The sequence below is a fragment of the Aphelocoma coerulescens genome, chromosome 1A (genome assembly GCF_041296385.1).
Source record: "Aphelocoma coerulescens isolate FSJ_1873_10779 chromosome 1A, UR_Acoe_1.0, whole genome shotgun sequence".
Classification (NCBI taxonomy): Eukaryota; Metazoa; Chordata; class Aves; order Passeriformes; family Corvidae; genus Aphelocoma; species Aphelocoma coerulescens.
In genome coordinates, this window is record NC_091014.1 from 46,030,279 (window position 1) to 46,053,062 (window position 22,784).

The 22,784-nt window shown below is 40.9% G+C and overlaps 1 protein-coding gene across 3 annotated transcripts in view; it reads left to right on the top strand.

Annotated features, from left to right (window-relative positions):
* Positions 1-15,758, top strand: part of CRADD (CASP2 and RIPK1 domain containing adaptor with death domain) — a 74,639-nt gene extending 58,881 nt beyond the window's left edge. For all 3 annotated transcript variants that reach the window (XM_069000081.1, XM_069000072.1, XM_069000062.1), the window contains one exon: positions 15,246-15,758. In XM_069000081.1, coding sequence (XP_068856182.1) covers positions 15,246-15,541 — 296 coding nt within the window. In that variant the 3' untranslated portion in view covers positions 15,542-15,758. The remainder of the gene's footprint in view (positions 1-15,245) is intronic.
* Positions 15,759-22,784: the final 7,026 nt, after the last annotated feature.

Genomic DNA, 22,784 nt, shown 5'->3' on the forward strand with positions numbered 1-22,784 from the left:
CTTTACTAGCTGCACCCATCTGTGATGCTCCCTCCATGCATGGGAAGGCCACTGTAGCTTTTGGCTACTTGGGTCCTCTCCTCGCTCACCAGTGCTTTCCTCCCTCCTTCTCTAACGTGTGGAGGCAGTGGGAATTAACACTGGGAAGTGCAGAGCCAACTGGCAGAAGGAAAGCATGACAAGCTGTGCATCCATGCTGGGCTATGGGGTTTGATTTATACAACGGAAACCCTGAAAAGAGGTTTGAAAAGATACAGCTGAAGAGAAAAATTCAAATTGACCTCTTTCCACACTTACAGCAGGGATCTGTGCTCAGTGAAACAGAGGTACTAGAGCTCTGCTACCTTCCACACCAAATGACAGTATTAACTGGACCCTTATTTAGGAAATTTTAAATTAAAAATATGGCTTCTGAACCTCACTGAGAAAAAACAAACAAACAAAAGAAACCAGAAAAAAATTCACTCTTGGTGGAAAATTTTTGTGGTTTTTTTCCAACAGAAGCTGAGGAAATCATTATTCTCCCTGTCACTCTCCTTCCTGCTCAAAAAGTGGGGGAAGGAGAGAAAAAGTTGGAGAAGGAAGAGAAAAAGAAAAACAAAAAAGGCATTTTTTGAGAGTAGGAGGGCGTTTTTGTCATGGAAAAACTTGCAACATACCTTTGACAGACAAGTCCACATATCCAGTGGGAGTGCTGCATGCCTGCCCAGCATGGGTTGGGCAACTGACCAGCTGCCTTTCTGTGGTGGATGGACATGGTGGTAGCACCTTGTCCCAGCTCCAGAGTTCTCCAGCAATTGCAAGATGAGGCAGGGAAGAGAAGGTGGCAGAAAGTGGGAATAGACTAAGTCAGTGCTAAGAGACCAAAAGGAATCTACATTGTGAACTGTCCTGGAAAAACTATCATTGTGTAAATGCAGACATCAGAATTTGAATCAAAGGTATGTTTTTCCATATTAAACCCAATGCCTTAAAATTCCATGTGAAGCAACCAGGAGAATAGAGGTGAGGTGCAGATATGTGCCTATTTGTTTCCATAACATTTCAGCACAAATAGCAACTGCCTCCTTTGGTTGTCTGCTCCCTTTTTATATCAGTACCTTAGTGGATTTCCATATTCCAGGATGCTCAGTTCCTTACTCAAGATTATTTGGGACAATCTATTATTTACCTCTCTTCGACCTGGTCAATTAGCTTGTCTGATTAAATCTGCAGAGGTGATGCAGGGCTCTATCAGCATCTGAAGATGGGCACTTTCAGAGCTGTGGTCATGAGTAGGAAATCCAGGGGAGATGAGCTGCTGGGCTGTTGGCTCCTCTGGTGCTCTTCTTTTTTCACCTGTGTAGGCCCAGCTCTTTGGAGTTATTTGAACATAATAATGGCAAACTCTGTGTACATAACCTAATATATAAAAAGCCTTTTTCACAACCCACGCCTGAGATTGCAAACTCCCCTCCCTAAATGTTTGTATTTACCACAACATCTCCCCTCCCAGTCACACGGGGAGTATCCAGACAGTATAGTGTAGAAGCTATAAAATCAAGTAGTTCAGATACAAGAAAGGCTAGGAGGCTGTTGGTTCAGAGTTCCTGGAAAGCCTGGGATGGTGTATAAAAATGAGGTCATATCTAAAACATCTTCGAATATGTTACTAAAGCAAATGTTGCACAATTGAATTAAGGCTTTGGAGGAATAAAAAAATAGAGAGGGATTTGGTTTTCTGCTGAACAGGACAAGTATGTTGTATTTAATGATTCCCATAGAAAAATGTGGACTTCAAAATTAAAGCCACAGCTGTGTTGTCAGTCTAAGAAAGTATATTGGATTGGGACATACAGAGCTGTAGACCACTGTGTAAAACCTGAGGAGTATCTCTTTCGAGCAGAGATATGTATTTTCCTGGGCTTTCTGGATTGCTCTAATGTGCACATTCATGCAGTAATTATCTTTTTACTCAGGGTCAGAGACTGGTGAGCATTAGAGCTGTGCTGCAGATTGCTTCAGCTGCCTCCTGCTGTCCCTGCATATAGCCCTGATCTTATTTGATAGATATTCTCAAGCTGTGTTTCTTAATGAAACTGTCTTTAAAATAGCATTCAGTGGGTTTATAGAGCTACAATTTTTTTTCAGTTGTGTATCTGAGACAATTTTCTATGTTGTCTGAAGTTCCTTCATCAAACTTTTGTTCAGCTGTTCCAAACAGACTTTTGCTCCCTGTAAAAGCTGTGCTCCTGCCTTACTTACAGACACAGGCATCTTTGGTTGACTGAGTTTCTCTACTTTCATGTGGAGATACTTGCATGACACAAAGACCCGTATTGAAAATGGCTTCTACTTTCCTTGCTTGGTTTACAGAAGGGGTCTGTTGAGTCTCTTTGTCAAATGCTTTAGACCTGGATTATTTAAAAGGGAGCTGTGGCTTCTTGAGATGATCCAAGGATTCTTGTCCCAAGTCTCACAGTCTGCCTGCACAGAGCTTCCTGAAAACAGTAAGGCTCTTCATAGTTTTCAGCTTGGCTATTCCCATTTACTTGGAAATTTTGGAAGTCAAAACCTTTATACTTCTATAAATGCCAAGATGCCTCAAACAAGGATTTTTCATGGGGTGCCTGAAGTTCTCAAATGTTTCAAATACAGTATAAATATCATTAAGTAATGCCTAGTAAATAGCAGGTCTTGAAAAGCCTGAGATGTTGCAGTACCTTCATGCTCTTGTCAACCTCTTTTGAGTAGATAAGAAACCCCCATTTTCAATCAACAGAACTGAATAAAGCTACTTAAATAGGTCATCTTGTGACTTTACCATACAACTCCTAGGCTCCATAACAGACTTAGAAAGCTTGAATCTCCCAAGATCAGAGAACACCAAAGAATTGCAGCCAAATTTTCATCTGTCTTCTGCACTTGGTTCTTGTAAACTTGCACGTGAACCTTCTGTCATTAGGATATTTCCACCCACTAAAGTGCAGGTGGAAGGCCCAGTTAAGTAGATGGGCACTGTGTGGTTTGTACTCAGCATGGCTGGGTTTTCATACGCCGATGTGGTGTGGTGCATTTCCGCAAGGGAAATCTGAGGTCACTTCTGCAGAATGTGTTAACCTCGCATCGCCAGGTCATTTACCTCTTCTCTGAGGGGCACACACACAAAATTAGGTAATGTGTTGAATGTGAAGGTCAAAATACTTCACCCTATCTAACCCCAAAATCAGTTAGAAAGTTCATTTCAAGGTGTGTTTGATTTCTTTAATAAAGTCAAACAATGCATAATGGCTATATCTGAGGAAGGCAGGAAGGAAGGCAGGAAGGAAGGAAGGAAAAGATGTTGATGTTTACAGTTCTGGTGCTAAAATATTCAGCATTATGAAAAAAAGCCTCTTGATTTCTTTGTTTCTGAGTTTGTAGAACTAAAAAGATGTTTGCTTAAGCAAAGGAAAAATCCTTTTTTTAAGATTGGTTTTCCTTTGTTACCTCTAGGGGGTTGCTGTGATGTCAGGAAAACAGTTGTCAAGGAAATAACAGCCCTTCTCTCTTGTTTGTAGCAGGATTTCAGGTTTGGTTCCTTCAGGGACACAAACAAACAACACTTGTACTTCTGCATCTCTGGGACAGAGGAAATTTGTCTAGTTTTTGTTTTGCTTTTTGGTTTTGTTTCAGTCTTACTTAGATTAGACATACCTGTGTAAAAATCCCAAACCAAGTAAAACAAATCTTTTATGGTCTGTCAATCTTCCAGCCTTTCCATTCCGGTGTTAAAACATTTTTATTTCTGATTCGTTAGGTACAAAAGCCAAAATTACTGAAATTTCAATTCTGGATCAAAGTCTGGCAGCTAGTAGACTACAAAACTATGAGGGAAAACATTCTCTATGCACGAGACACGAAAATTAATTGTTTAAGCAAAAGATCTTTTCAGATATTTAGGTTTTGTATATGAATCGTCCCACTAATACTAGCATAAATGTTCTACAAATAGCCGAAGTAATACAAATGTTTGCTAATAGCTTGTTTGATTTTGAACTTACTTCAGTTGCTTTGGCAAAATGCTGTTCCTGAGTGAGTAGAAGATTAATTGGGTCCTCAGCCTTCAAGTGCGTGGTTGCAGCTGTGAGTCATCTCCTTACTTTCCGTTCTTTCCTGGGATCTCTAATGACTGCAGCGGATCAGCGTGTCGTGTCACAGGGCAGCCACGAGCCACGCCGCTGAGCACATGGCGCGGGCTGTTGTGTCAGTGCTGACGGGGGAAAGAAGTGCTCGTTCAACCCGTGCTGCTCTGAAGTGCTCTCTGAGTTAGAAACTCGGTTTCAGAAATTACTTCACCCACACTCCCATTTTCACCCTTTTCCTACCAGGGTCAGGTGACCGATCCCTAACCTGAATTTGTGGAAATGATATAGAAAAAAGGGAATGAATTTGACTTGCATATATCTGAGACTTTCATATATTTTAATTAAGATTTTGAAAAATTATGTGTGTATGTATACACACACACACACACACACACACACACACACAAACAATCTCACATTTGCTTTACAGATAATTAAAACTCTTGCAGCTGTGACCTTCTAGAATTACTGCCCTACTGGATAGCTAAAATTGCTGTTGGACAGTATGGATCTGTGAAACCAGCCATGAGGTTCCAGATTGGTTTCTTGTGTATCTTCAAGTGACTTGGCACTTGAGAGGGTTGGTTGTGATGCTAAGCCTCCCACTCATTTGAAAAGGGAGAGAAGGAGGTGATGCCACCTGAAGCCCTCCTTCCTGGCACCTATGGAAAGCTCTGTCTTCTGACTCAGGCTGTTGAATTTCATTTGGCAAGGCAGACATAGCAACTGATGGTAGCTGAGCAGTGTATTTCAGTACCACTACCTGTTTTTTCTTGTGGATTTTGAAATGTCAGAAAGTCTACTAAAGTTCATAAGCATTTAAAGCACTGATGCAAAAAATGGAAGAAAAAAAAAAAACAGGAGGTGTCTTAGTCCACGTTGCTTACGGCATTTTGTTAAGTCTTTTACACCTATACAAAATATCTGTAAAGAGACACTAAACTAACCTGTTGCATTTTGTTTACTCCTTTTGCATGGATGTAAGTGATTAAATAAAATGCCAAGCAGTGGAGAATTCAGCAGAATGATGGTACTGTTTTAGCTTGCTGTGCGTGGCTTGTTCTATTAATACATGTTTGTGGTCAGGAAGGAACGCAGTCTCACTTCGCTATAATATGTGCAGTATTAATTTTGGTTTGACACCTGCCAGGCAAAGATCCTCACCAGCCAAAGGCATTCTTCACAACTGAGCTCCATCTGTTGTGCAGATCTTTGATTCTGATATTTCTAATGATTTGAGCCAAAGCAAAAAGAAGAGCCAACCTGAAGAAAAAAAAAAAAATCTTGAAGAGGAATGAATAGTTCTATCAAGGCTAAATAGATGGCTTATTGTCATATTTCGTTTAAGTCCTGCAAGGGAAACACATATGATTAGTTTTGTTTTAAAAGAAAACAATCCTTCATACTGGCAGTGTCGTTGTTGTTGTTGCATGAAAGGAATATTGATAGCTAAAGTTCAAGCACATGATTTTATTGCTGAAATGCTGCAGCCTTTAGAAAGATTTCTTGATAGGAAAGTGGCTATTTTAAAAAGTTTACTCACTTATTGTACTCAGCAGATTAAAAGCCTAAGGAGTCTGCTTTGATTCTTGCATGCAAAGGAGCAGCAGGCTTAACACTTGCCTCAGCTCTTTGAAAGACAGCTCAGGCTTTTTGAAATAAGCATTCGAGTAATGTCTGTCAAAAGAAGTTAGCTTCCAATCCCCTGACAAAAGTTGCATGATGAGTTTGTCACCTCGCTGACAAAACAATCATTAATTGCTCCAGTTATCTTTGTTTTTCACTTAGAGTGGGTGAATTACTGTGTCAGAGCTGCCCAACCCACATGGGTAAACATTTGCCTCCTATGATACCATGAGAGGTCTGTGACAAATATGAATGTGTTTTATGTTCATCACAACTTCATACAACCACCCACTGATCATTTATTATTGTTTGTGACAGCGTGGAGAAGACACATGACAAAAAGAAATTATGGCTCTGTGGGCTTCAGACCTACAATTAATGTTTGAAAGTGCTGTATTATCAAACACCATTCAGTTCACTAGGAACTGCACAGCATTCAAAAGTATATGGAAATGCAGTGACATACTTCAGAATTTGATGTTTTCATCATTATTTATAGAGTTGACTGTTGGTATGATGGCTGGCCTGTAAAACAAAGACTCTCATCTCTACTTTCAGGCTAGCAGGTGTCTTTGTGCTGTCTAGTAATTCCTAAAAGCTTGAATGTTCCACAGAACCTAACAATTGAGCAGATATTTCTTTTTTTCCTTAGTGTATTGCTGCATGCTGAACCTGTTCATGCATTTATACCAAAGGTATACTGCAAGGATGGCATCATTAGCTGTGGCTTCAGTGCTCATGCATATTGCTCACTTATGTATAGCAATATAGAAATTAATAGGAAATATCAAGCAAATTTTACTTCAACTTCAGTGTCTAGAACAACATAAAATGCTGCTGAAAAAAAAATATATAAAACCACAGTATAATTAAGTCCAATCATGCCTGTAATGTAGGGTCATCCTGCCTGAAAAGAGAGTAGACACTCTAGTATGTTGTTTTGTGTTTACTTTGCATATGTGTTCTTTTCCTTGCATGCATCTGCAGCCACCATTTATTTATGAAATTAATTATTTGATCTCATAGTATGCAGCAGCAGAGAAATACTGTGTGGGATTGTAATTAATTTTTTTCACATGCGAGACAAAATAACATCCACACTATTAACTGCTGAAACTTCCTCCCTGTTCTTTCCAGTAAAATGTGAACAAAGATGTGAAAACCCAATCTCTTTCAATTCCTTAAACCCAGGGATTGCTCTCTATGGCTTGAACAGGGTGGGAATTGAAGAGAGAATTAATTAATTTACAGACTTCTCTGTCAATCTGTTTAACATAGATCAGTACTGAAGACTATCAGTATAGCAGAGATCTGTAGAGGTACAAATCCTGTAGGAGAGATTAAAAAATGTTCAAAAAAACTGCATAGCTACTGAAACTGAATAGTGGGAATACAACTGAAAACTTTTGTTATGAAATCTGAATGATTGTGTTTCCAGTTTCAGCAGTCTGCTTCCACATCTGCAGCTACTAGGCAGTCATTAGCAAGCGATAAAGAATATATGAATTCGCTGCTGGTATTGAGCCAAAATAGAAACGTTTGTGTTCTTGAACTGCCTGTAGATTTACAAAATTTTAGGCTTTTTTCTTACCCTAATACCCAAAATGTACTTAATGTCACAAAGTGTGATGTTTTAGAGCTCACAGAGGAGAAGAGCTGCCAACAAATGAAGATATATGTACTTTTTAATTACACCACTAATGCAGAGTCCCAGCAAGCTTTTGACAGGAAGAAGCTGAATTTGGTACCTTGGGTGGATTGTGCTTCACTTCAGGGAGATTGTTTAAAGTTGCCATAGATTTGATTATCAAAGGATCATGGTCACAATTTATTCTGCATATTGGCTGTCATATGTATGGTAGATTCCAATTTGTTAAAAATAAGACAGAGAACTTTGTACCTTTTAGTGCAAGTCATAAAAAACCAGCACAATGTGGAAGAATGCAGCCAGTCTTAAAAATGTATTTCATATTTTCTTTTGTTTTGATTAGTGCCTTTCATAATTTAAGACACTTGGAATGTAAATTGCCATAATAGAAGTATGCTTACAAGTAAGTGTTTTATGAACACTAATTGACAGAAGTTGGTTTTATTCATGCAAATTCTGTATAGCGTTTGCATTCATCAGATCAGAAGTTAGCAAGTTACAGAAATTGTGAAGCATAACTACTCAAACAAGCATAGAATTCTCTGTTAGATTTGTTTTACTGTAACATGGTCAGCTGAAAAAAATATACTGCTTTCTAAAGCTTGATTTTGGGTGTTTTTCTTTCAATGTGCTTACTGTACAGATTCCATTCTGTAGTTTGGGTATTTGACTGACCAAGATTTGAATTGATTGCTTTAGGGAAGATGATATATATTCTTAAGAAGATATTGGACCTATTGTTCCTACAAAGGTGCAGGTTTTCCATCACTGGGATTTCCCCAAGCTGAGTCAACCCTGTGGGAGGAAGAATCTGGATTTCCCAAGCAGAGAACAGAGATCAGCTCTTGCTTCATAGTCATCATCAAGTGGTATCTTCCAGTAGCCTAAAATGGGATGAAGGAGGTGGGCATCTCTTTGGTAGTCAGGAGCCTTCAAAGGAGGCAACCAGCATGAGCAAGTGGAACAGCTATTACAGCCTCCCACCTCACAGCTACCCATGTAACTCACCGCTCACCTTTGGAAGGAGAGACAGGGAAACAGCTATGCACATGCTAAAAGCAGGAAAAGACTATACAACTTCTCCAAGTTATTTTACTCTTCTTCTGTAAGTGAATTTAAGCTGTGTGTATTAACTATGGAAAGTTATCTCTAATGAGGTCAGGTATCTGTCTGCAAATAGTACAGTTCAATTTTTCTTGCTCCTTGGTCAAGCACTCTTTAAAACCCACTGAAACCAGGAGGTAGACCTGGTGGGTTTGAGTAGACTTTGGATGGGCTGAGTGATCCATGCTGTTTGCAGATGCATAGAAGATATGTATGTGCTGATACCTAGAAGAGAAATATTTTTCCATGTTCTCTGGAGCATGATTATTTGGAGCTGTTGCAAAATACTAATGCTCCCTTCTCAGCCTTTGAATCAGTCTGGTGTTTAATTAGCAACAATGACAACAAGATTAAAAAATAACATCCAAATTATATAGTAGAGGTTGGTTTCTGGATAGTCTGTTTTACTCTTTTTCAGTGATTTGCAAATTGAACTTGTTTCCTGTGTTTAAGCAGATCCCAAACTGGATCCTAAAGTTTGTTGCAGTGAAATAACCTTATAATGCTTCATGATAAGTTTTAACTTGCACAGGAGCAACTAAGTGCTGCACAATCCATGAAGACCTGCCAAGTGTTGTATATTCAGTGTGATAATTTTCTGTCTGGCACTCCAGTCATTCATGGCTGCAAGTTGGCTTATGAATTTGAATGTGATGTAGGAAGAGGACAGGCATTTGCCTGCAGTTTCACCTGTTAGGACAGTGTTGGGAGAGAACAGCTGAACAAAAAAGCAGCAGAGCAGCTGTACAAATGGAGATCTACTGTAACCTCCCATCTTCTTTTCTAAAAAATCAGACCAAGCCATCCCCTGCAGTTACCCAACAACTTCTGTTTATTCTAGCCTTGTCACCAGGATCTCCACCATAATCTTGTGTTTGACTTCAATGATCTGTAGCACTTACTGTGATCCCTCAAAATGCTTCTTCTCTGCTGTGCCTTTCATCCAGCATCTATGGCAGGTCAGGGGGGTTGCAGCTCCTAGAAATCTCCAGTGTCTTCATTAGTGGGAGCGTTACGGACAGTCCTTCAGTTCAGGTTCTGCAACCCCACCTCGCTGCTCATGAAAGCCTGTCCCAACCTGATCTGCCAAGTGTTGTTTTTCTTCATGACACACTCTCACCATTGTGCTCACGCCAAGGGGATTTTACTCTAAAGCAGATATACCTGTTTATGTGCAAGTTGTTTACTATTGTGACATTCAGTCAGTAAATAATTTCTGGAACATAGCACAGCTGCCAAAACACACAGCACACAGCCTTGCCAACCATGCCCATTCTGTACCCAGTGCTGGGTCTGTGGCTCAGGCTAGCTGAATGAGTGCACTGCTCTCTGAGGGGGCTGGAACAAAGCAGAACCTCACACTAGATTCATTATTATGTATGTTTTCCTTTAGCTGAATTACCCCACATGCCACTGATGGCACGTTAGCCACAATGGTTCTAAGGAGCTTCAGGGTCCCTTTTAGTTTAATTTCCCCTAGTAACCAGGGCCATGCACTCCTCTCCTGTGGGGTGTTGTGTGTATGCATGTATCCTTAGTAGCTTCTGAACCTCTTGTCCAACTTCAAGAAGCCTGCCAATTTGCTATTGAAAAAAGGAGCAGTTTAATGAGTGTCTTGGGAACAGGTAAGCAGCAAGAGAAGACCTGAAGTTAGCTGTAGGATTCACATCCTGGGAGGAAGTGAGGCTTCTTTGGTTTGCTGCTTGTAGAACCTCTTAATCTAACTTCAGCACTTCTCACGGAAGAACTGTTCTCCAGATGCCAGAAAAGATGATTAAAGAGGACTCTGAAATGTTTGCTTTGAACTCTTTAGAAATCATTATGAGGATCTGACAAGAGGGTTAAGCGAACAACAGTTATTGACTTGAGTCCAGATTGCTGAAGGACTCCATACACCTAGCAGGAGGAGATGCTGAGGCCAGATGCATGCCCAAGCAGTTACTCCTCTTTACAGTCCCATTCTAGGAATGCAAGGTCCGAAGACCAGACTCACCTACATGTTTCTGATGTGATTATATAAAAATTAGAGTGTTTTCCTAGCATTGTTTATGCCAAGGGCTCTCGCATGCTTGATTTTAGCATACTGCTTGATTCCCAGGAGAGTTTTCTCTCAAGCAGGTGCTGTTCTGGAGGCTAGGAAGCATTCTTGATCCTTCCCAGGGAAATCTTTATAATTTTTGCTGTAATTATTTACCAGGAGGAATATGTCCGTGCAGCTCAGCATTACAGTGTGCAGCTCAGAGATACCTGGATTCCCATTTCCTCTACCAGGGCTTCTTCTGTCTTATCCAACAAGTATGTACATGGTCCTTTAAATGGATAAAATACAGAGGCAGTGCTGGAAGCAGAGACCAGTCTGCAGAGACACCTTTCCCAACAGACAGATTTAGATTATTAGATGGGCTTAAAGATGGGCTATTATATATCCCTGACTCCTCAACTGTCTCCTAAACTGCCTGTGGCACTGTTCTTGTTGGACTAGGCAGCAACTCATTGAGACTTTTTCAGCACTTTGTGTTCAGGTGCAATTTCCATCGAAGTCCCTTTTACACAGCAGGGAGCAAAAGCCAGAAAGTTGGGTGTGTGTTAAAATGTATTGACTTCACAGGGAAGAAGTCCCTCTGAAACTCCAACAAATGCTTTGGTCATGCACAAAGAAGTCACACTTACATGGAGAAGGGTCCTTTAGACAAAACTTTAAGGCACTTCGGGTTCCAGCAGTTTTGAGGACTCAGCTGGGTACTTTGCAGGTCACCCAGATATGCTTCAGCCTTTTTTACTGCTGTCTCCTGTGTGGACTTTATTTTACATCCAGCCATTTGTGCCAAGTGGGACACAGCTGAGGTGAGTTTATTTTCCATCCCCCTGATTTTTCCAATACCTTCCTGTGGTCTCCTACTTAAAGCTAGAGAGGTTCTGATGAAAAAGAAATGCAAAAGCGATGACTGTCTGTCTTTGCCCCATGTGTTTTTTGTGTTTCTGTTATCTGGGTGACTCTGTTTTGTCTGGTCTGTATCTGTGATACTGTCTATTTATATCCAGCTCTGTTTCCTGTCCACACTCCCCAGCACCACTGTAACTCCTGGTTTGTGCAGTGGTCTGGAAGTACAGATGTACACACAGGCCAGAAGCTGTCAACATCTCCTGGTTTTTAGCTGGAACAACTAGGACAAAGGCTTAGTGTGGATGAGCTTCCTTCACCAGTGAGAGCTGGAGATGGGGAGAAGCACATTCCTTTGTGCTACAGCTTTGAATAGAATGAGCCATGGGTCTTTCTTGGGGTCAGTTTCAGCTTCACAACCAGAGTGGAGAGTGTCCTTCCTATCTCCAGCCCTACAGAAGGGGATTTTCATGGTCCCAAGAACCATGCCAGCCAGCTGGCTGGTGGTCCCAGGAGAGAAGCTCTGCACCAGGCTGGCTGTCTCCTCAGCACAAAGCTGTTGGCTCTTCATTCCTCAGGGCCGTAGTGGCTTTAGCATGAGCAGTGACACTCCAGCCTCTAAATCTCTGCAGTGTGTGACCCTGGCACCTTGCAACCTAGACCATGTCCACAGCTGGACACAGTGTTTCACTTGGTGTTCTCACTGGAGGTGACAGCAGCACAAATTGCCTTCTCCAGAGAAACCCTCAACACCCTCTGGTGGTGCCCCAAGCCCCACTTCTTCCCATTTTTACCAGTGCAGTCCTCATTTTGCTAAGTGGAAATGTATGCTTAACAAAAGCATGTACAGTGGTACTCATCAGACCCACCTAGAGCAAGAAAAACTTCACCTTTTTTTTTCAAAAATAAGGTCTCAGTATCCTAAAAGTACCTTTCAAATGCAACTGCAGGATCTGCATAATTGAAACTTTTTCTCTAATCTCATTACCTCCCTCAGGCAGTTCCTGACAAGTGGAGATTATAAATGAGAGTTTGTAGTAAACATAGCTGAAAAAACGGTATCTTTAATGTTTTTGCAATGTATTCAAAGCAGTCTGGGCATGAGCACAGAGAACTCATTTCTATTTCACCTGAAATGCCATTATGTTTATTAAATTAGAGTGGCATTAATCCTAGAACATACCCAAATCTTTTTGTGATTTTGCATTTGTCATAACTGAAAGCTCTCACTAAATGTTTCTCTACACCTCTAAATAACATTGCCTGTCATGTAATATTTATCTCAGATTTTGCTCAGTGACTGTATCAGAGCTGAAAATGAGCTATCACAGAAAATAAAATGGGACTGAAATAACAGTCCTTTGTATTAAATTTAACATTTGGCTTCTGTCCCAGAGTTTTCCACATCCATATTAGAATCAGATGGTAGCGTAAGATGAAAAGATCTCCTGGATGGGTTTTATTCTGATCCTTATTAAAGGACTGATAACAGGCTGAAGGCAAGGTACTTGTTGTAGTAAAAAAGCCTGCCTAATATGAAAGGCTGGATGGACAAGCTGACATGTATTATTGTTAGGCCTTCCTGCTTGATCACATTTCAGTATCATAAAATCATTCTGCTAGTGGACATGGCATAGAAAAACTCCAGCATGAGAGCAAAAAGCCCAGGCTGGCAGGTATCACTGCTGTGGGCACACGCTTAGTAGCTGACCATAAGCCAAGTAAAGGGTTTAATATTGAAAAGTATTGTTGGTGACAGCACAGTGTAGCTATATTTATTTTATTCTCAGTATTTGCATTCATGAAAGACACTGCCTTGTCCTGACTTACCTGTGAAATTGGTATCACGTGTGATGTGACTGCATAGGGCAGCCCCACTGGTATTACTCAGCCTTCTTCAGAAGTTGTGCATCCTCTGCCCTATCCACAAACCAGCACTTGCCCCAGATTCCTTTGGCAGTCTGGAGACAGAAAGATCAAAGGGACCTAAATAGTTTTCAGAAAGCAATTTTCTCTTTACTCAAAGCAGCTTTGTATAGTTCTTATGTATTATTTGGCTGAAATTGTACAAACGTTTGCAGGCTCTGGGTGTTCTATGCAAAAACAATTACTTTTGATAAAATGAAGGAATGGTGCTTTCTGGTGTTTCTGTTCTGCTGTAGTGGAGACTGTGGGCATGATATTGGAGCTATAAATTAGATTTTGCAAAGCAGCATTTCTGTAGGGAGTCTGCTGCTTCAGACCAACAGACTATAATCAGCATTTTTCAAGGGGATATTTTGCCTGTGTTTTGTCGCGGTACCTTCAGCAACAGAAGTAGAGCAGCAATTGCAGACTGCACTGGCTCTTCATTTCAGCTTTTGATCACAAAGGCTATCGAAGAACAAATATACTTTGTAGGTATTTTATGCTGCTTTTCTAAATGCACCTTTTTAAAGGCTGGTGGTTTGAACTTACAGGCAGAGAATCGTTTCACTGGCACTGGCTGTTTACAGCATTAACATCAACATCTGAGCTTATGTCCAGTGCTCCTTTAACAATCAGTGGAGAGAAATGTGTGTGTTTAGAGGAGTAATTAAGCTGATTATTTTAGACATCTTCTTTTCCAATGAGAGAGTTTGTATTTTAGAAGAGCCTATTTCTCTTCTTAGCAATAATTAATCCTAACATATTTAGTTCAGGGGGTGTTATCTGTAGTTAGGTGAGCTGGATCCCATGCAGCACGTTTCTGAATAGCACTGCATTCTCACTTGGCTACTAGCACTCTTTGTATGAATACTTTGGGGTTTTTTTTTTAATTATCAGATTATCCTAGGGAACACATAAAGAGATCATTTGTGTATTCAGTCCCTACAAGATTTTTACTGCTGATAATTACAGCTACCTTAATGCTTCCTGTGAAAGCTGTTTTCGTAGTTCTCTTGATCCTGTCCTCCTCAGGTACCAGTTCAATGCTAAACATCTTTTTGGATGAAGAGTGCATTCTGTTGGGTACTTGGACTATGCTAGTGGACTTAACGTCAGGCAAAAATGTCAGAGAAAAAATGGGACCTCCTTGCACTCTCCTGAAAACATCTTTAAGGAGCTCGGATGAATGGAGCTGTGGCACATACATGCCTGTTTTCAGGAGTGTTACAAGAACTGGGCTGAGGGATAAGGAAGCATAATTTGTCTTGGTGAACAGTGTTGATGCCCTGTTCATTTGGGTTCACCTGAACCATGCTTATGGATTAATTCAAACAGACGAAAAGCCCTCAAGGCTGGTCTCCTCAAAATGAGTTTGCTGTATATGACAGGGCACAAAGGGTAAGCAACATTTTAGGAGACAAGAATTTCCTGGGAACAACCCTCAGAAAAAAAAAAAATAGAGTAGTATCTAAAATCTAAAGAATCAAAGCTATTTCTGAAGTGTATGAATGGAGTCACAGAATAGGAGTAATAAAGTATTATTGGTCCCATATTTGTCATTTGTCACTATATCATACTGGTGCAAGCACATTGATTTTCAGAGGATGATGGCTGCTGGAAACGGGTTCCCTGAAAACCTTTCTTGTTCATTACCCTGAAATCTGTAATTGCTTTTGGAAGTCTTTGCTTTGGTATACAGTTCTGATGTCTGAATTACTGACCTCCAAAACCACAAGGCTCCCTAGTATGGTCCACTGAGCATTAGTTTTCCTCTGATTAATCTTCTGGTTGTTTATGTAATTAATTTTTCTAGGGAAATACATATTCTGTTGCTTTGTTTCATTAATTCTTTCACCTCAGATTTGCTTATGTTTATTCCCTCCTTTGTCAAGGTCTCACATTAATATTTGCAGCATTGCCTAGTGACACACACATGCTTTTTCTTTCTCTTTTTTGTTTTTCTCTTTTACAGATTTAGCTGAAATTGCACCATGCATTTTGAAGATGTCACCAACAGATCAGCAGTTGAACAAGCTGGCGAGGAGGCTGGGACCTGAATGGGAGCATGTGGTTCTGTGCTTGGGTTTGTCCCATACTGACATCTATCGATGTAAAGTCAATCACCCTCACAACCTGCAGTCACAGATCGTAGCTGCATTTGTCCTGTGGAAACAGCGTTTGGGGAAAAAAGCAACGATCCAAAGTCTGCATGCCAGTCTGATGGCAGAGGAAGTGGATCCTTCTGTGATACAGTACATGTTTGAGTGAAGCCATGCTATTTATTCAGAGCTTCCACGTACTTCGGTAAATCAAGTGAAGAGTATGGAAATGTATGTTGAAGATCGGACGCCTCAAACTGGAAAAAAATGGGATTGGGAACTGTGATTTTATTAAGCTTAAACATTCCAGTTTTGTGACATCTTGTGACTTGTAATTCTTTTCATGCCAGATTAATTTTTAGCAGGCATTAAAAAATGGATCACTCTTTCCTGTTCTCTTTTGTGCTATTCCAGTGGGGATATAGGGTGACAAAGTTCTTGCAAGCAGGCGGGCCTGCAGTGAGTTCAGCAAGGTTTTAGATTTCACTAAAGGAGGAAGACTTGGTTTAACTAACTTTCTGGACTATGTAGGAACCTTTTTACTGCTGTTTCATGCTAGTTCCCTAATATCCCAGCAAGAAATGAGACTAATCACCGTTACTAATTTAAAAATTTTACAACAGTTACTGCAGGTGGCTAATTTCACATTTATACAAGTTTCAGCACATACAGTTTCTTGCTAGGATAGCTGGCTGCCACCGTAGTCTGCCTTTGAAAAAGACCCTAAGTGGAAGTAGCAGGAACGTATGTGCCATTATTATTTAATGGGTGTAGGTTTCTGCAGACAGGCCCTGTGCGCATATGCCATGCCAAAGGTGGGGATTCTCAGGGAAGACACACAGTAGAAAAGTGACCAGAAGTAGGCAAAACCAAGCAAACTGATCAAGAAGCAGCCTAAAAAAGGAGACAACTCCTAAGTTGTCAGTGTTTGTCCCTGCTAATTAACTGAGAGACAGTCTGCTGCCTGCTGAGTCTTTGAACTGTGCTCTGTATCCGGGCAATCTTGTTTCATGGTGTGGTCAAGCATCCATAGGCACTGCACGCCCAACAGGGTAGTGAATTTTGCACGTCCTTTCTGGTCAAGATTAACTTCCCACTGCTCTCCCTCCAGCTTCCCTCCAGCCACCCACCAGGCTCATTTGCTTTCTACCAGCTTTTCTGCACCTAGTGGGGGCAACTTTGACACTGCTGTCCTCAGTTCTTTGCCAGTGTAATTGTACCACCACTGAAGACAAGGTTTTATGCAGAAGAACAGTAAAGCTTGTGCTCTTCTCCTCCTTTCCTTCTGTCATGGAGGTTGTATTCCTGCTGGAAAAAAATACTGAGGTTTTTGCTGACCAGGCAAGTGGGGCTCAGCCTGCATGGTGCCCAAAAGCAGTGGAAATGACCAGCTGCTCTCTGAGGCCTAATGATAAAAGGCAGAATACATTTTAATTCTCCCTGAGCAGTTTGCTGTACAGTAAATGAAGAACAGAGTTTCAATGCTGAGTTTCTAGGTCTGTTTATGAACAAGTTACTTTAGACTGTTTCATCTACGGAGTCATTGCCAAAGAACTTCCCATCCCACAAAATTTGCTCTGTTTAATTTAACAGTTTAACAGCCTTGTCTGAAGTCTTTATTGGGACAAGAATGAACTTTACTGCTTTTCATTTTTTAAAATTTGTTATTTTTATACCCAAATTTTGAAAGACATAGGAAATTAGAAAAGACAAAGAGATTTTAAAGAAATCCTATATGCCTTGGTTTTTAGAAGCATGGAAACAGAAAACATATCCTGGCAGGATCTGGCTACTGCAGGTTCTGAAGCAATATGGTAATACTTTGTTTTTAATCTTCTATATACGGTACTGACCTTCAGTAAATTGTGATACTGTTATAACTCACTCAGATCTTAACTAATCATATTCAGATCTTAACTATTCATATCCTACTTCCAGAGTTTAACTCTATCAACAAATTCCAGATGAACAAGGTAAATCAATTAAGGGTTTGGGATTTATTTATTTTTTCTGTTTCACGATGCTTTAATGCCAACATGTTCTTTTTTTAGGTGGAAACCATCCCAGAGCAGGTGTACAGACATTTAGCAAATTCATATGAGCACAGCCCAGCATAGGGAGGGGGATGAGGACTCCGAAGCAATTCTGACAGTGAGATTGGCAGGAGCACAGTTTGCGTACTACAGAAGAAGGCAAAGCAGTCTCCCTGGCAGCAGTTTGGAGGGAAAAAAGCTAGAGATGGTTGACAGTAGAAACTACTGCAAATGTGATTTAGAGGAAGAAGTTGACTCCCAGCATCATAAATACAAGTACCTTATCTTGTTCTGAACCAACACGGACCAAGTCTAAACACAGATTGGTCTTCAAGGCAGTTCATTGCCAGTTAACCGAGAATGAGCGCAGTGTTCCAGGGAGGAAACCAGGCTGGGTGGTAAAACAGTGTAATGGGCACACTCACAGGACCCTGGTACCTTCTTCTCTGGGTGAACTTTGCATTTCATGTTCTTCATTTCATGAAATCATAGAATTGCTTGGATTGAAAAGGACCTCCAAGATCATCTAGATCCATCCCCCCTGCCATGGGCACCTTTCAGTACATCAGTTTGCTCAAAGCCCCATCCAACCTGGCCTTGCATAATTCCAGAATGGAATGAGGCATCCAAACATGTTTGGGCAATCTGTTCCAGTGCCTCATCATGCTCACAGTTTCTCCCTAATATTTAATCTAAACCTACCCTCTTTCAGTTTGAAGCCACTCCTCCTTGTCCTATCACTACATGTCCTTGTAGAAAGCCCCTCTCCTGCTTTCTTTTAGGCCCCTTTTAGGAACTGGAAGGTGCTATAAGGTCTCCCCATAGCCTTCTTTTCTCCAGGCTGAACAGGCCCAACTGTCATAGCTTTTCCTCATAGGAGAGATGCTCCAGCCCTCTGGTCCTGTTGATGGCCCTTCTCTGGACTCACTCCAGCACTCCTGTGTCCTTCCTGTGTCAGGATTCCAGAACTGTTAGCAGCACTCCAGGTGGGGTCCTATGGGAGTGGAGAACAGATAGAGAATGACCTCCCTGGACTCGCTGGCCATGCTTCTTTTGATGCAGCCCGTGATACGGTTGACCAATGTCAGGTTATCCATAACTAATATATTTAGAGTCTTTTTAATGGTTAAGAAAACAATTTTCAGTAGATATGAAGTTTCATGCCAAGTAAGACTTCCTTTCAAGCCAGGTACGCTTCAAAGTATCACTGGAAACCTGATGGGTGAGTATCATATCAGGTAATTTCTCCACCTTCTTTAGGTGGGCTAAATTCTACAACCCTTGTACCTGGTACTGAAATTACAGGAGCCACAGCTAGACAAGGATTATAAAACCTGGCCTCTTGTGTTGTAGATCAAAGCATATGATTCATAATTTATAGTTGCTTTCACATTTCCAAGGCCTAAATGAATCTTGTGATACTTGAGTTGCAAATATTGAAGGGAGAGGTTTACTTGTTTTATGGGATTGTTTCCATTGCTGTTATTTTTAAATTCATGGAAATGTTCCTATTAGACTCCTCATTTTTATTAAACTTGTTTTTGCACTACACAAATGCGGGATACATTTAACTGACAGTAGTATTCCTTTAACCCAGTGGATTTTTCCATCCACTTAAAAATATTTTTCTTTGGTATGTAATGCTGTATTTTGCACAAGGATGCAATTAAGACAATTTAATTCTTCAGATGTATAGCAAGGCCTCTTATTCTCTCTTAGAACACTCAAAAGATCTTAAAATGTTTATTCTTTTCTGCTAATTTAGGAGCAAATGTTATTTATTTAAATCTCGTCGACAAGCCTGTGACTTGAGTGTTGTTCAGGACTGAGGCAACTCAGTGAGTTTCCCCATCTCTCCCTTTGCTTCAAACTCCCTTGTGCCAAAGTTTGGGTGGTGACAGGGGACTTGCACAGAGGCTCCTGTCCTCTCTGCCCAGTGTCCTCCCAGGACTGGTGCAGGGGGCAGGGTGACTTCCAGGGGAGCCCCAGTTCCACCGCTTGCGGTGGGGTGCACGGCCACTTCTGGCTTTGGGCTGCTGCATGAGTTTGGCAAAAGTGAGCCAGCAGAAACTTCTCTCTGATGTGTTTAGGTTTCTTAACCATGTAGAAAAATCCTCACTAGTGAAACTAGTATTATTGGTATCTGCTTATTTGTGGCAGAGTTTAGGAGCTCCAAGATAGGAAAGCATAAAGGTGGCCACTGCTGGACCTTCCACTGAAACAGATGGTGTAACTTCCAGTCCTTGGAAGAAGTCATCAATTATTTTCTTCCTCGGTCTCCAGAGGAGACTCTGGCATCCCATTTAACTTTCCTAAGTGGTAAATAAAAGCTGTTTTGTTCTCTGCAAGTACAGGTGGACCCTTAGCATGGCAATAGGCAAGGCCTAAGAGCACTACTCACCTGCATAAGCTGTATGAATGATCACAAAGGAAGGATCTTCTCAGGGTAAAATCATGTCAGACTGTCAGCATTTAAGAGTGGCTGAAGTGTAAAATGAAAATGCAGTCATCTGTGAGCCATTCCTCCCAGATACAGTGGGGGAAATTTCCATCTGAAGTCGTATTTTATGACAGTCATTGATCTATGGAATAAAACATTTTGCAAAAGTCTGGAAAAATAAACAATGTCAAATTATATTCAAAGAAAATAAAAGGCATGCTCATCTTATGCTAAATGTGGTCACGCTGCCGATTTTGTTTCTTATTGGAAATGAAAACAGTCTCTGAGAGCTAATCTGTTTATAAGCTTCCATATTCTCCATAGACATAGACCAATGTCAAGACGTAGTAGAAGTAGAGCTAAAAGGACAGTGCATAAAACCTTTGTCTATAGTGAATAAAACCTTTGTTTACAGTGAATATTCAAAAGCTTTGTCCAAATTTCACTAAATGAAAAATATTTTAACTTTCAAGGTGTCTTACTGTCACCTAAGATCTAAAGATCTAAAAATAAATCCAGCAATTTGGCTTTTTCTCCCCCCTGAATGCAGTGCCTTTTTTTAACTGATTACCTGAGAAAAATGAACATTTGCCAGAAACAAAAATAAGCAGATTAAAAAATTAGTATGTGTTTTTAGCAGAATTCTGAACCTAGCATTTTGGTTGTGAAAAAAGATTAATTGCAATTTCCCTTTGAAACAGGTGGGTAGAGCTGATGATGGCACAGGAATATTCCTGTGTCTTCTGCAGGAGGAGGCTGCATTAAAACATCTGTATATGTTACAGGTACTATTTTGGACACTGATGTCTGGTCCAAGCCCCAACAAGCAAAGAGACAAAAAGTCTCTTATTAACTTCAGTGTGCTCTGGATTAGGCCTTCTTTAATTGGAACCTGCTGAAGCATGGTACTTTTACTTCCTCCTTTTGAAAAGACAGTCTTTCTGGATTTGGGGTGATTAAAAGGAAAGGGATTTTTGTGGATGTAGTAAGCATTCTAGGCTATGGGGTCCTCTTTTCACTGCCACGAGTGCTACTTTGCACTATTCACTTGAAAGTAAGCTCATGAAAAAAGAAAAAATCCCAGAAGAGTGGAGCCATTCAGCAAAGGATATTGGTAAGTCTCCAAAACCAAGATAATTTTGAATTTTGGAATGAGAATAATCCCATAAAACCTGGGATTTCATGGCTCAGGAGATCATTAATACATTCATAGTTTTCCACCTTGAGTTTTCGGTTGCAAAGTCACTGTTGACCCAAAAGAAGCACAGTGTAATAGAAGTCAGTGGGTTTTCTTTCTTCTTTCTTTACAACTTTCTCATCTGACTCACACAGAACCAGCCCTTGCTATCAGACTTAGGAAAGGGCAGGCGGGATCAAATGAGCCAAGTACTTCAACTGGCCTCAGGCCATGAGAGGGACAAACCCATTAGACCCTGGGGCAGAGTAGGTACTGTGCTTTGCTATGGCTGCTGAGATTTGTGCAGAGAGGCCACTGGGTTCTCAGGATGACAGCCAGACTTTCACCATACCAACAGCAAGCTCATACCCATGGAGAGGATGCACCAAGACCTCCTTAATAGCTCCTTGCAGCAGATACTCACTGGCTGGCGAGTTATTTCTCTCTCTTGTGAGGGCTGTCCTGAGCTATGTGTGCCTGGGCATAACATTTAACTGCCCAAGGTCCTGTTTCTGCATGACAGAGTCACCTCCATGAACAGGCTCAGGGCAGGTTAAGACAACACCTTAGCTGGGAGCACTGCTCAAGCACAGCTCCCATCAGCAGTGTTCCTGGTTGAAGATGTATTTCCAGAGGCAGGCTTAAATTTTGGTTAACAATATCTCGCTTTTTCTTCAATTCTGAATTGGTCCAGCACTTCTTCTCTGGTTTGGGTTCTGTGCTGGTAGAGGGAATTTTTCCCTGCAGTTGGGATACTTGCACTTGGTCATTTGGCAGCTTTAAGTAAGCCTGCCCCGTGTCATGCAGCTCAGGTGTAGGCCTCAAGTATTAGCCCTTCTGACTTAGAAAATGTGCATTCTACTGCCTGTGACTTCTGCATGTCACTGTTCACTAATGATTTCAATCATTTTATTGTTATTTATTATACTTGCCTGTCTTTGCACCACTGATTTTGGATTAGCTTGGAGAGAATCATTCGGTTATCCTTGCAAGCTAGATTGGGGTGTTTTGGGGGTTTTTGCATGCACACTGAACACCATTCTCTAGGAAGCAGGCACACAGAGACACTCCTTCGACGTTTATTTTGATTTTTTAGTGATACTTTATCAGGAGAAAGTGAACTCCAGGAAGGGGCTGGGAGTGTTTCCACTTGGTTAAGACCAGTCAGGATGGGCCAACAACCACATTTGTCTCCATGGCACCTTAACAGGAATAGTGCTGGGGACTCATGGCACAGTCACTGCCCTTGAAAGCCCAACAGGCACACACCAGCCCTGTAACCAAAAAGGATATAAAGACATACTAGCAGGAAAATATAGCATTTAATTTAATTATCTAGAGCAGGCACACTTCGGTGAAACTGCCTTTTATGAGGTACTTTTATGGACATATTTGATAGGCTTTATTTAAATAAGAAAGCAATTGAGTAACTAGAGCATGTGGAGACTTCTGATAAGGATCCATCTTTCAGGTTATTAAACAAACTGCATAGCAAGTGCTCAATTATTCTTCGAAATGTTTAAGCAACACCTTTTGTTCAGATTCGCATCTAGAATTACCTCCCAGCAAGTTGCCTCCCAGTAATTTCCAAGAAGCAGCATGCGAACAGCACACACCCTGTTCTGGATAATAAAGACTTCTGAGAAAAATCTCAGGATTAATAAACAAGCCACAAAGAGACCTGGGAAACCAAACCTTCTGAAGGAATTTTACTTGCCTCTTGCTGGGCTCTCTGTGGCATTGGGTCTGATGTCTGCATGTG